Source organism: Eleginops maclovinus, chromosome 4 (genome assembly GCF_036324505.1).
Source record: "Eleginops maclovinus isolate JMC-PN-2008 ecotype Puerto Natales chromosome 4, JC_Emac_rtc_rv5, whole genome shotgun sequence".
NCBI classification, from domain to species: domain Eukaryota; kingdom Metazoa; phylum Chordata; class Actinopteri; order Perciformes; family Eleginopidae; genus Eleginops; species Eleginops maclovinus.
This window is the reverse complement of record NC_086352.1, coordinates 6,261,972-6,274,874: the sequence shown is the minus strand read 5'-3', so window position 1 is coordinate 6,274,874 and position 12,903 is coordinate 6,261,972. Positions and strand designations below refer to the sequence as shown.

The 12,903-nt window shown below is 42.1% G+C and overlaps 1 protein-coding gene across 6 annotated transcripts in view; it reads right to left on the bottom strand.

Annotated features, from left to right (window-relative positions):
- LOC134862884 (A-kinase anchor protein 13) overlaps positions 1–12,903 on the bottom strand; it is a 110,938-nt gene that overhangs the window by 83,054 nt on the left and 14,981 nt on the right. For all 6 annotated transcript variants that reach the window (XM_063880985.1, XM_063880987.1, XM_063880988.1 and 3 more), the window contains exons 2-4: positions 10,298–10,341; positions 4,296–4,449; positions 398–552 (exon numbers count right to left, since the gene is read on the bottom strand). In XM_063880985.1, the coding sequence (XP_063737055.1) occupies positions 398–552; positions 4,296–4,449; positions 10,298–10,330 (342 nt within the window). In that variant the 5' untranslated portion in view covers positions 10,331–10,341. The remainder of the gene's footprint in view (positions 1–397; positions 553–4,295; positions 4,450–10,297; positions 10,342–12,903) is intronic.

Below are 12,903 nucleotides of genomic sequence, written 5' to 3'. Positions count from 1 at the left end.
ACGGGTAACGGGATAATGTAATCAGGAGTCAAAAAAAGGTAACCCTTACAGGCTAGATGTGACAACCGAGTTTAAATGACTAAGCTCAATTTGGAGAGAGTTGACAAAGTTTTATCCTTAAAAAAAGGGTAATTTTCAGACAGTTACATTATGTTGTCCTCCTCCTTGGCAGGGCATATTGTATATTAAATTTCCCTGGGATGATAAATCGTGCCGAGAAGAATTCATTAATTGAACGCCGGGGACTGCGAGACATCAGGGCTCGTCACAGAAGGAACAAAAACACGGCAGTCCTTTGTCTTCCTGTCACTGCTCCCACTCTGCTGCTGTGTGACAGGCCTCGGTCTGTGCGGTTATTTTTCCGCTCAATTTGAAATGATTTGCTCTTTATACTCACCAGGAACTGCGCCATGTCAAAAGCCAAATCCTGGACAAATCTGAATCGATGCTCGCCCAGCAGAGTCACTGGACCCGGGCAGGGGTTAGGGTCCTCGGGGGGGCCACGGCTGATTGAGCACAGGGTGACCAACACCACCTCGCAACAGTCGTGCGCTACAAGAAAACCACAGGAGGGACACAAAGGGACAGGGTGAGAGAGTGACCGGGAGGAGGGGGTACAGCGTGGAGAATATACTGTAGTTTTAAACTTGTCTATAAGCTACAGCAGTGGCTCTCAAATGGGGACCCCTAGGGGTACGATGAAGTACTGCAGGGGGTACATGAGATTACTTTTTTATGTGCATAAAATAATGATGCTATAATAAATTGAATTAAAAACGTAAATTTAAATTTGGTAAAAAACATTTTATATTCAGTATTTCTGTTTTGAATGGAATCGTTACTGAGGCTTTAAAAAAATTCGATTTTTTAGGAGAAAATGATCATTTTGAAGAAATAGTTGGAAATTCTAAAAATGTTAGGGCCACACGAGGAAGCAGTTAGAATAACGAGAACATTTTCAAAATTCAAAACAATTCCAGAAATATAAAAAGTTTTTTGGGGGGAAAAAGTCAGAAATATTTGTTCCTACATACCTATCTACTTACCTCCTAACCACCAACGGTCCTTCCTCCTTTTCCTTCCTACCCACGTACCCACCTACCCTACCTACCTACCCACCCACCCACCCACCCGCCCACACTTCCTACATACTTACCTTCCTACATACATCCTCCCTTTTTTTTATCCTTCCTTCCTTCCTTCCTTCCTTCCTTCCTTCCTTCCTTCCTTCCTTCCTTCCTTCCTTCCTTCCTTCCTTCCTTCCTTCCTTCCTTCCTTCCTTCCTTCCTTCCTTCCTTCCTTCCTTCCTTCCTTCCTTCCTTCCTTCCTTCCGCCGACATTTAGAATAAAGTCCATAAATTTCAAAAAAGTCAGGGCCAAGAGAAAAAGATGATAAGGGCCATATGGAGAAGGAGTTAGAACAATGAGAAAATAGTGGCACATTTTTAAAAGTCGAAGTTTAGAAAGAAAGTCAGAAATGTGTAAAAATAATCTTCGATTTTTTAAAAAGTAAATAAAAAAAATCCAAAGCGGGCTCATTATTGAGAACCACTGATCTATAGTATCAGCATGTCTGTGTATGTGGCTACATCTTCTAAGTGTTTAAAATGTGTCTTCTATAATGTTAAATGTGTTTTGGGCATAAGCCATTGTGTTGTTAGCTAGTATTCGGCTAGCTTGAGGTAACCTTATGGTTCATTTTAGCAGATACTGTAGTTTTCCCAATGCACTGTGGGTATAAAACACCCCATCTGAGAAATGCAACCCAAGGCTACTATAACTACCTTTGCAAGATTGGCCTATATCTCTTTGTGAAACTACTCAGAGGCCAGGGTTAGGGTTAGGGTTAGAACTCTTGTGCTTGTAGGAACCCCAAAAACGTAATGGACGTAAAGTATGACCCTGAAAATGAGTGAATGTCCCTCAAATCTTCAAATGCCTTGCTTAATGGCACCCAATCCTAAAGTAGAGTGTATCTGCAGCCGTTTCCCAGGCCATTTGGTAATTGTATCCCACGACCTTCTGCTTGGTCACAGGACGGTCCTCCTGAGCTGTGTACTGATGGAGGGGGCGGTGGAGCAGAGCTAATCTGTGAGTGCAGAGCAACACCTCCTCCTGCCCCCCCGGCCTGATGGCTGTTATTCAGCCGAGCTCTTAAGAAGGTAACAAGTTAAACATGTGCCGCCTTCTCTTTTACCGACTGAAACGCTGACACTTAATAGACTGGTGGAGAGATGATTCCTAAACCCGACAATGAGTCGGCATTTTTGCACTTCCAGTTCCATCGTCTTAAAGTCAGTGGGTTAGTGATTTAGTTTTTGCTATAAAATAGACATAAAATATGTCAGTAAATACCCAACTGGTTAATTTAAAAAGGACGGTTGCTAACAAGTGTCTAAATGTGACGACTAAACGTCATCACGCCCAACATTAGCCGCCTTAGCTTAGCGGTGGTGAGGTGAAGTCATGTGACCGTGCTGTAGTTCCTTTATAGCCCAACATTAGCCTCCTTTAGCTTAGCGGTGGTGACCTGAAGTCATGTGACCGTGCTGTAGTTCCTTTATCGCCCAACATTAGCCGCCTTTAGCTTAGCGGTGGTGACGTGAAGTCATGTGACCGTGCTGTAGTTCCTTTATAGCCCAACATTAGCCTCCTTTAGCTTAGCGGTGGTGACCTGAAGTCATGTGACCGTGCTGTAGTTCCTTTATAGCCCAACATTAGCCGCCTTTAGCTTAGCGGTGGTGACGTGAAGTCATGTGACCGTGCTGTAGTTCCTTTATAGCCCAACGTTAGCCTCCTTTAGCTTAGCGGTGGTGACCTGAAGTCATGTGACCGTGCTGTAGTTCCTTTATCGCCCAACATTAGCTTAGCGGTTGAGGGTTGATAACATTCGGGTCATCAGTACTGCACCACTCTTTATCCTCTCCCACCATGGATTTATATCACATGTTCGCAAGTATCCTGTGTTTCTACGACCCACTTACTCGCTGTTCCTGCTCATTCATCTCACGGGAAGTATCTCCGACTTCTGCGCTGTCCAAACATATTAATGTGGCATGTATAGAACAAATGGGATGAGATCCAAGAGGAGTGATGATGAATGCGCCGGCTTTACAGAAAGTCAAATGAGGTGATTTCTCTCCAACAAACAGCATTAGTTTTAAAGCCAGGGCGCTGGAGGTGGATGATTAATGATTTATCACTTTCGACTTTCTTCCACCACTATAATAACTCCTGGCTGCCCGATGCTTTCTGTGGGATGGGAAGAAGAGTTATACCTTCTTAAATAAATATATTTTGTATATATTATGGCAGGCTGTAGCGCCCCTTAATGATAGCCTGAGAGGATTAACGAATACAGTCGATGTTGCCCCAAGATTGTGGTATGAGACTCCATATTGTCTCATTGTATTAGACTGGTTTTACAAGCTGCATTACAGGAAAGTGATAGAATTCAGAATTTACAAGTTATTATATCCACATTGCTGGTGATTATATCTTCTTGTGTACATATTTTGTGAAAGCAGTAACGGTCATCCGTGCAATATTGTCAGAAGATCTTTGTATTTGATCAAGAATGGTGTGATTTTATCTCGTAGCCCTACTTTGACTTTGTATTTTGATTATTAATGTTTGTATGGTAAAGGAGGTCCGAGAGATTTGTCTTTCAATCATGAATATATTTTAAACATTTTAGCTATGAGACTGCAGCTCTTTAGCTGGTCAGTCCACAAAAATGAGCGACAGATTCTACCCTAGGAAGCGGAAATTTGGTATTAGGGTCAAATGTGTGTGAGTGTGTGTGTGTGTGTGTGTGTGTGTGTGTGTGTGTGTGTGTGTGTGTGTGTGTGTGTGTGTGTGTCTGTAACCTTTCTATATCAACAATTCACTGAACATTTTTTCTTTGTGAGAAAAAAGTCAAAATTGTCCAAATTCAGTTTTTTTCTCAAAATTCTGAGATTTTCAACAAAAAAAAGTCTGAATTTGTTTTTTTTCCAATTCAGAAAAATAAATGAGTTTTTACTTAAAGTCGCAAAATTTGCAGAAATAAAACTGAATTCTATTTTTTTCAATCTCAAAAGCAAAAAAAAAACCTTTAATCTTTTCCACAAAAACGATTAATTTTTCTCTCTAGGAATAAGAGCAGCATCTTTTCCTCAGACGAGACATCTTTCGCCTGCATGCATGACAGCAGAATTAAAATAGATCCACCATTCAACAGTAGGTGGAGCTGCCTTCCCACAGGTGCATTAGGGATAATAGGGAAGTCGGTGGTGGGGGGTAGTTAAGCTTACCGGGACACATCGCCTGCAGGGTGTCATGGCTGCTCATCAGGGTGCTGGTCAAGTGTCTCTGCGTGCTGCCAGCGAACAGCAGGAAGTAGTCCACGCCCTCATCATCTAACGCCAGCTCTTCATCAGCGAGCTGAACCGTGATAACACACCGCCCCTGCAGAGAGGAGGGGGAAAGTCAGATGGATATTTAGAGAAATATAAGTTTGTATTATATCGTTAATGATTCAAACAGGCTATTCTGCTATGTGTTGCTCCTCCGTCCTCACAATATCTATCAGATGCATCCATCGATTGATCTGCAATTTCGATTGGGAAGCTCATTTTCCATCCAGATTATATCAAGACATGTTTCAAGCAGAGTCCACTGGGAATGCATCTCATGTACAGAGCCATAGCCACTGAGGGATGCATGTGCCCAGAGAGAAAAAGCTCAAGAACACAAATGCAAAATGATATACAGCAGAGATAGTGTGTGTAGCACAAGAAGACCCAAACAACTGAAGCAACCAGAACAAATTCTAATCTTCCTCCTCTTATCCGAGAGCAAATGTTACCTGAAGATAAAACATCTAATCCCAGTTGCTCCCTTCAGATGCATTTAAAACTACTTCTGAAGCCAGATGTGAGCTCCACTCCACCCCCTCTGGATCTGCTTACAGCCTGCAGATCTGGACGGCAAATCTTAACAATACCACGGTGTAAAACTTCACGTGGAGTCGGTCAGTGTGTTAACAGTTACCGAAAAAGCCTTAAAGATAAACTGGTATTGATTTATTGATTTGCAAAGCTGCTCTTCACTTCTTTAAGAAACAAACAGGGAGGCAGCAGACACAGGGAAACATGGAGGAGCAGCTGAGTTCAGAGTGAGGAGGAGGAGGAATGTGATGAACAGCTCCTGTATCAGTGCTTTTATCAACAACTCTAACTTTTAAAAACAATGTTTCATCTCCACAAGCATTATTTGTCGATTGCTACTCCTGTTTTACGGTGGATTTACCAAGACATCTTCTTGCATTCACCCAAAGCGATCAAAGACTCAAAACCAGCATTTTGTTGATGAGCTTAAAGAGTCCTCTCCTGCTGATGTTCAGGTGTATATCAGTATGTAGCGTCTCTACTTTAAAGAGTCCTCTCCTGCGGATGTTCAGGTGTATATCAGTATGTAGCGTCTCTACTTTAAAGAGTCCTCTCCTGCGGATGTTCAGGTGTATATCAGTATGTAGAGTCTCTACTTTAAAGAGTCCTCTCCTGCTGATGTTCAGGTGTATATCAGTATGTAGCGTCTCTACTTTAAAGAGTCCTCTCCTGCTGATGTTCAGGTGTATATCAGTATGTAGCGTCTCTACTTTAAAGAGTCCTCTCCTGCGGATGTTCAGGTGTATATCAGTATGTAGAGTCTCTACTTTAAAGAGTCCTCTCCTGCTGATGTTCAGGTGTATATCAGTATGTAGAGTCTCTACTTTAAAGAGTCCTCTCCTGCTGATGTTCAGGTGTATATCAGTATGTAGTGTCTCTACTTTAAAGAGTCCTCTCCTGCTGATGTTCAGGTGTATATCAGTATGTAGTGTCTCTACTTTAAAGAGTCCTCTCCTGCTGACCATGTATAAAACAGACTACAGTAAAGGAAACCCCCCTTAAAGCAGAACGGGGCTTCTTTAAATTCTTCCTTCTCTTCATGAGAGGAAAAGTTTTACCTTCAGAATTGAAGATAACAGGTGAGTTATTGATATACAAATGGACCTTTCAGGCATGAAATATTACAACTACATAAACAAGCTCTGTGCTCAACCTGTGTGGGCAGCATGAGCAGCTGCTCTTACTGGATCTGAACAGAATATCCTGGAAGTTATAACTGTTATTGGATAACAGAGGTCTTTTGCAGGACCGTGTTTAAAAATGGTGAGGTAAAACGTGAAAAGGTCAAGGTTTGTTTGGTTTTCAGGACGATAAATGTAATGCCAGGTAAGATAAGAAGATGTGTGTCTCTGCTGACTTGGAATTTGCTATTTGTCCTATAACTAAATTTGTTCATATAATTTAATTTAGTTTGTATTTCTCGTTAAACCTCTCGTTTTTATCTAATTATTTGTATTATTTTTCATTTTTGTATACATATTGGTATATTATTTTTATTGGTTATATTTCAAATGTTAATGTAAACATTCAAAATATATTTAAGCTTATTTTATCTTTTTATTTCACATTTTTACTTAAAATTCTTGAATTATTACCAATAGTTGTATTTTTTTTTATCCTTTATTTCAATTTCTTTACATTTTTACTTCCTGTTTTAAAAGATATATATTTTGTGTTATTTTACACCTTTTTTAAATTTTCTCTGTAGAAAAAATTGATAATTAAAAACCTTTTTTTCTTTTTCAATTTCTGAGGCTTTCACACATATGTTTAATATAATTCATGTTACATTTTTACTTTTTAATAAATATGTTCATCATATTTTATTTTACATTCGTTCTTTAAATTCCAAAGTTATATATTTTTTAAATATTCTATTCTAAAATTATGTTATTATGGCATATCCCAATTTTCCAGAGATAAATGAAGTATTCCTGATTCTACTTCTGAACTGTAAAGCACAGAGAAATGTGTCAGGTATCGCAAAATGGAACTCTGCAAGCTATGAGACAAGAAGTGTTCCTAGGAGCAAATGCCACTCAATCAATGTGTATCTACATCTTCCTCAGCTGTATTGTGCCGACTAGATAATAGGATGTGACAGTAAAACACAGAGATGCATTGTGCAGCCTGCTTCTTTTCTGAAGAGACAATTAACTGTGTTGTGGCTGAATGGATTGTTGTGGGCACTGGTGTCATCTGAGGACAGTCTGAGGAGGGGGAGGAGGAGGATGAGCGGAACAAAATAGAGATATTGTTCAGAATGAGGTGAGAGCCTGCAGCTCGTTGACACAGACGAGGGATAATGGGACATTTCACTGCACTTCATCGGACCAGAGCTGCTATGTCTTCTCCAACGTTTGCAGCATGTCCAGTGGAGGTTAAAGGTGAACAGTCGGGGTAGAAGGTGCTTCCTCCCTTTCCTATAAAGAGTTAGCCTCAGGGTGTTGTTCCACCGAGGTGTTTCCAGGGTCAGTTTTTCAGTCAACCTGCTCCAAAAACCAAGCGCTAAATAAACTAGAGGCTGGATTTACGTGCGCAACAACACTTCATGGAGCGAAGTCGTTGTAGAAGCACGTCCACACACATCATTCAGATATAATGTAAACAGTGACCTGGCTCCTATCAGGCTCTGACTTTTAGGAAGTTCGCCTGTTGGACTGCAAACCTAACTAGTTCCTGCAGGGAACTCATTTCAGTGGGAAAATTGCCTCTACTTTTTCCCCAAATGTAGCAGGAAATCCTATTTTCTTTCTTAGTCTCATCGTTATTGACAGCTGTGGTGCCAAAATAATGACTGTGTGATTCTGCTTTCAATATTTCAAGGTTTAAGCAACTTTTCAATCTTGGTGCTCCTGCAACAACTTTTAACTCGTTCTTCACTGAATAGCTAACTGCGGCTCGACTTTTTGGGGCCAAAAGCTCAGTCAAGAAAACACCTAAATCTGCTCCACGCTGGATCTGAACCAGCCCTGGAACTGCTCCGGTGGTACAGGGGGATTATGAAGCAGGCAGCCTGGGGTCCTTGTCACACAGAGAGAGGGTCTGCAGCGAGGCTAACCAGCAGCCTTGGGATTGGCACATCTCTGTTTGGCTGCAGCTGAGCAATGTGAGGGGGGGGGGGGGGGGGAATGTGTTCAATGCCACCACATAGTCCAAATGCCATGGGTGGAGGAACAGTAACCTTCAGAGAGGGAGCAAACACTTGGGCATGCAGCGTTAGGGATGCAGCGGAGTAGACGTTAGATGTGTGTGACCCTCCATAAAAACTCTTCTCTGACCCTCGGCACGGATTGGACATGAAGGTTTGGTGCCGAGCTGGATTTGTGAGCTGGCACTCTTTCGGCAAATCATGTAAAAAGTCTTATCAACCTGATGCTTTTTCACACATTAGCTGCTGAAATGTGTTCTGAAGTGGTGTAGTTGTATCCAATATATACAATTCACCAGGTGCCCCAATCAACCAGTGAGCAAAGATTCCTTCAAAATAAAAGCATAAAACTACTTAACTAAAACAGCCGCTGAGGCCCCGGTTAGCGGATCTTACGCGGGGTTCAGTGAGTCCTTTCCGTCCATTTTATTCCTACAGCAATATCCAGAACAAAGAATTGATCCTCTTTCCCTGAGCCTTTCCTGTGGCCTCCTCGTGCTTTCCCTGGTAAAAACCGTATGCCATACTGGTGCTCTACTCCCACCACCATGTATCCAATATATACAATTACACCAGGTGCCCCAATCAACCAGTGTGCAAAGATTCCTTCAAAATAAAAGCGTAAAACTACTTTAACCAACTTAAATAACAATGCATTTACTATGTTTGACTATTAAATAAACCAAAATGTAGCTCCAACACCCTGAATCCTTGAATCCTCCTCAGTTTTGATTGCGTGTACCCATTCTGCTCTCCATGAATTGAAAAGAGTCAGGAGTGGAACAGATTATCTGCAGAATAAGATCATTGTTGGTCCTTTTGGAAACAAATGTGTAGGCGGGGTGGGGCTGTAAAACCTCTGCAGGGAACACAGCTGCACACAGTAAACAGCAAACAGACACACACACACACACACACACTCAAAAAGCTGAGGATAATAATAAATATCTCGTGTCCGGTATAATTCAGGAGCGCTGTGTTTCAGCCTCACCGTGTGACTCTCTGCTGGTAATAACTACTTAACAGAGTGACCTGCTGGGGTATTGACCTGCTAATCATGGCGCATCAGCGGGGAACAGGCCACTATTAAGCAACATCAATAGAACAGCTGGAGGCCGGCAGCCCAGCCCCCTCCTCTTAAATATGCATGTGTGAGTGAAGCCTCACATCCTGCAACTGTAGCGGGCCGCACTCTGCAGGTAGGGCGGTGCGTGAGTCCCGCTGAAGACCGTAATGAATCCTCACCAAAGCTGCTTTTAATGACAGAGCTCATTATGCACTTTAAATGAGTGTTGATCCCCCTGGCTGGAGTCTCCACCAGAGACAGCACAAAGAGGAAGTTTGCTCCACTTCAGCACCCAAACTAATGTCCAGGCGTCCCGTTGCACCGCTGACTATTTCCCTCAGCACGAGTTACTGTAAGTCCAACGGGAGAGCTTCATTTGTTAGCTTGTATTCTGCCCTGTTGCATGGAAACTGATCGGTTTCTGCTTCCGTACCAGGATATAAGACTGTTAATCTCCTGAGCTCTGTGAAGTGTAACAATACTCATATGTTCATATTTCTACATCTGTTTATGGCCCATATTTCCAGATATATGCAGTATTTATTCTATTTTTATCCACATATGTTTCTTTTTCCTGCAATTTCCTTGACTACTACTACTTTCTTGGACAATATTTTGTATTAGAAATAATTGTATTTGTATGCTAATGATAATATAACAATGCAAGATGATCCTTTCGAGAGATAAATTAACTGAAATTCTTAAAAACAAGTAGTAAAATATTGTAATTTGACAACAAAAACAATAAATAAAAAGGCCTCAGTTAACGAAGATGTGCAGGGCCTAATGAACCACTCTCATAACAGCAAGGTAAAGCCAGTGTATATATATATATATCATTTCAGACACAAAGACTCAAAAACTATTCAAAATCTTTGCATATTATCAAGAAAAAGAAGCACAAACTGATCCACCATCTGGCCCTGCAGACCCATGCAGGCGGAGCTGCTCCAGGAACCACATCAGGTCATCCAGCTCCACATAAACAAATAATGAGGATAACCTGTACGCCCCTACAGATGAATCCAACGCACCCGGAGGAGCAGTGTGTGTGTGCTCACACTCCTGAGCAGAGTGAACTGTGGGGGTGCACCAACAGTGTGAAAATACAGACGATGTGTCACTTACAGTGTGAGTTGTGATACTTACATAGAGAGGAGCTTGCTCTGGATTGAGTTTCATGTCCCTGGACACTGGAAGGACAAGAGGAATCACAGGTTACAGCTTTGTGGTACGTTAATGTCCTGTAAATACACAAGATGAATTCATGGGGCAGTCAACACATCTGTAACATATTAAAGGGACATTTACCCTTTAACCTGTCGTGGATATCCTCAATCTAGATTGTTTTGAAGATATCAGTAGACAATGAAATGGAACTAGAAGCTCAACAGCAGTAATCATGACCCGGTTACTTAAGCTAATCTACAGACTACTCTTTTTATATGAAATACCCCCAGCAACACCATCACGGTGCAGAAGTACTCACGTAGGAAAGGTTCATGATTCCAAGATGCAAAATGAATGGTGTCCTCCTCAAATGAGTTTAACCGCTGGCTGACTGGTAGCAGATTATGAGCTAACCGATGCTGCTAGCTCACCTAGCATCACTGAGCTACTTAACGTGCTAACGAGCCAATCTTAGATAGATACGTAGAAGTATTTTATTGATCCCAATTTGGGACATTTTTCCCACATTTTCTCTATGAGTAGATGCATGCTCTCTTCTGCATATGGTTGGCAGGTGTAGTTTGGTTAAATGACAAATATTTCCTAAATTAAACATCATTTTTAATGTGTCTTTGAACACCCAAAGTCGAGAAGAATCTAGCTGATTTTATAAGAGAGACATTTCTACAGAACCATATGATCAAAAGTAGACTGATATAGCTGTACAGGTAAGAGGACAAGTATTCATCATGGGGTGAACTGTCCCTTTCATAAAGTTGATTCATGGTAAGTAATCCTGTCTTTCTAACAAACACAGGTTCAATATCGACTGTGTTGAAGCTCCATGGCATGCAAAAGAATGTGTGCAATGAGGCAGTGTTGTGTGTTCTGCTGGAAGGAAAAACCCTGCAAACTCATTTATTCAGATAACACAACACCAGGCATGAGGGTCTTTTGGTTTTTCCACAAAGTGTATCAGCTCGAGCGCTATCAGAACATTGCTGCTGACAAGGTGACAGTTAAGCTTGACCCTGGCAGTCTTCCCAACACTCTGTGGGAGGTTTATAGTGCGTGAACACACACGCGCACACACACATACACACACACACACACACACACACACACACACATACCATCCAACCAAAACTACCAAGTCTCTATTTGTGCTTTTTATTTAAAGCAAGGACGAACCTGCCTCATCCGATCGCCATTACTTCCTTACAGAGCAAACAGGGAAAAGGTTTCAGCACCAACAACACATGACTTTGATTCTTCTTCACTGGTTTGGAGCAGGATTTAGCAGCTCATGTTCACGTTTCAGTTGAGTCTGGGACGCAGGCCTCAAAGCTGTTTCCTTGGCACAGGGTCAGCAGCAGTGGGTGTGTAATGACATCCAAAAAAACTACGTATTACAACTGATGGATCGGAAACCTTTTTTCGTTGAGCAGAGAGTGGCCTTTCTTCGATAAGTCAAGGGACTGGTCGTCTCTGAGAGCTCGTATTCTTCTCCGTTATTTGAAGACAATTTACTTTTGTTTTGCCGCTCCCAGCTGGCAGGGAAACCAGTCCTTGCTGCTGGCCTCAGTGGTCAGCAGTGCATTAATCACATGAACCCGCGGCGGGGGGAGGCAACGACTAAACGCCCTAATGAGTTCAGCAGAGAACACCAGAAGGGTCAACGCTGGACTGGACAAATCAACGAGGCCATCCCCTCTCTTCGACCCAAACCTTTTTCCTCTTTTCTGCTGAATAAATAGGCCCGGTTAGAATTAAGCGCATCAGGTTAGAGGATAATCAGGAGCTCTAATAATACTCTGGAGCCTAATCCTCTTGCCTTAAGTGCCCTGGGCCAGGGACCAGCTCCATCACAACATGCACGTCTAGGACTGATAAGACGCTCGCATGATGAGGCTCATGTGTTCCTTTATATACGAATAACTCAGGCATGTGTGGGTGCTCTCCTTATGACTTCTCAACAATTCACAAGCAGGCATTGAGATGTATTTGCAGGTGTTTCTGTGGAGAGAGAAGTGCTATCCTTGGCATTGGACATTGCTCGAAAATGTAGGGCGAGTTCTGCTCCTAAAGTTCAAATTATTTCAACTTTAACCTGCTGCCCTTTCAACACCCAACCAATCAGATAACAGCTAGATCTAGCAGTGCAAGCCAGCAGAGGAGGCAACCTCAGGAAGAGCTCCGGACACTGGGGATAATATTCCTAGTGGCTGAACGGTGGTACTGCAACTTCTGTATCGGTCCGTGACGTCACCCGGCCCAGAAAGACCTTTTCCCATTGACTTACATTGGGAAAGAGACATCTGTAAATAGGTGGATACTTTTTTAAACACTAAATAAACTACCCAGTATGAACTAGCCAGTTTCACCGCAACATTGATGCAGCTTTAGGGTTAGGGTCTTTCTGAAACAAGTGCTTCAACAGGCCAACTGAACATCAGAGTTGGCTGACGTTTCATTTTACTAGACACCACCAGGTATTACATCATTGCGTAATCAGAAAATACTGGTTAGGTTGGTTACACATTCACAGATTTGACTGCTGTTGACAGAGACAGTTACAGTTGTTC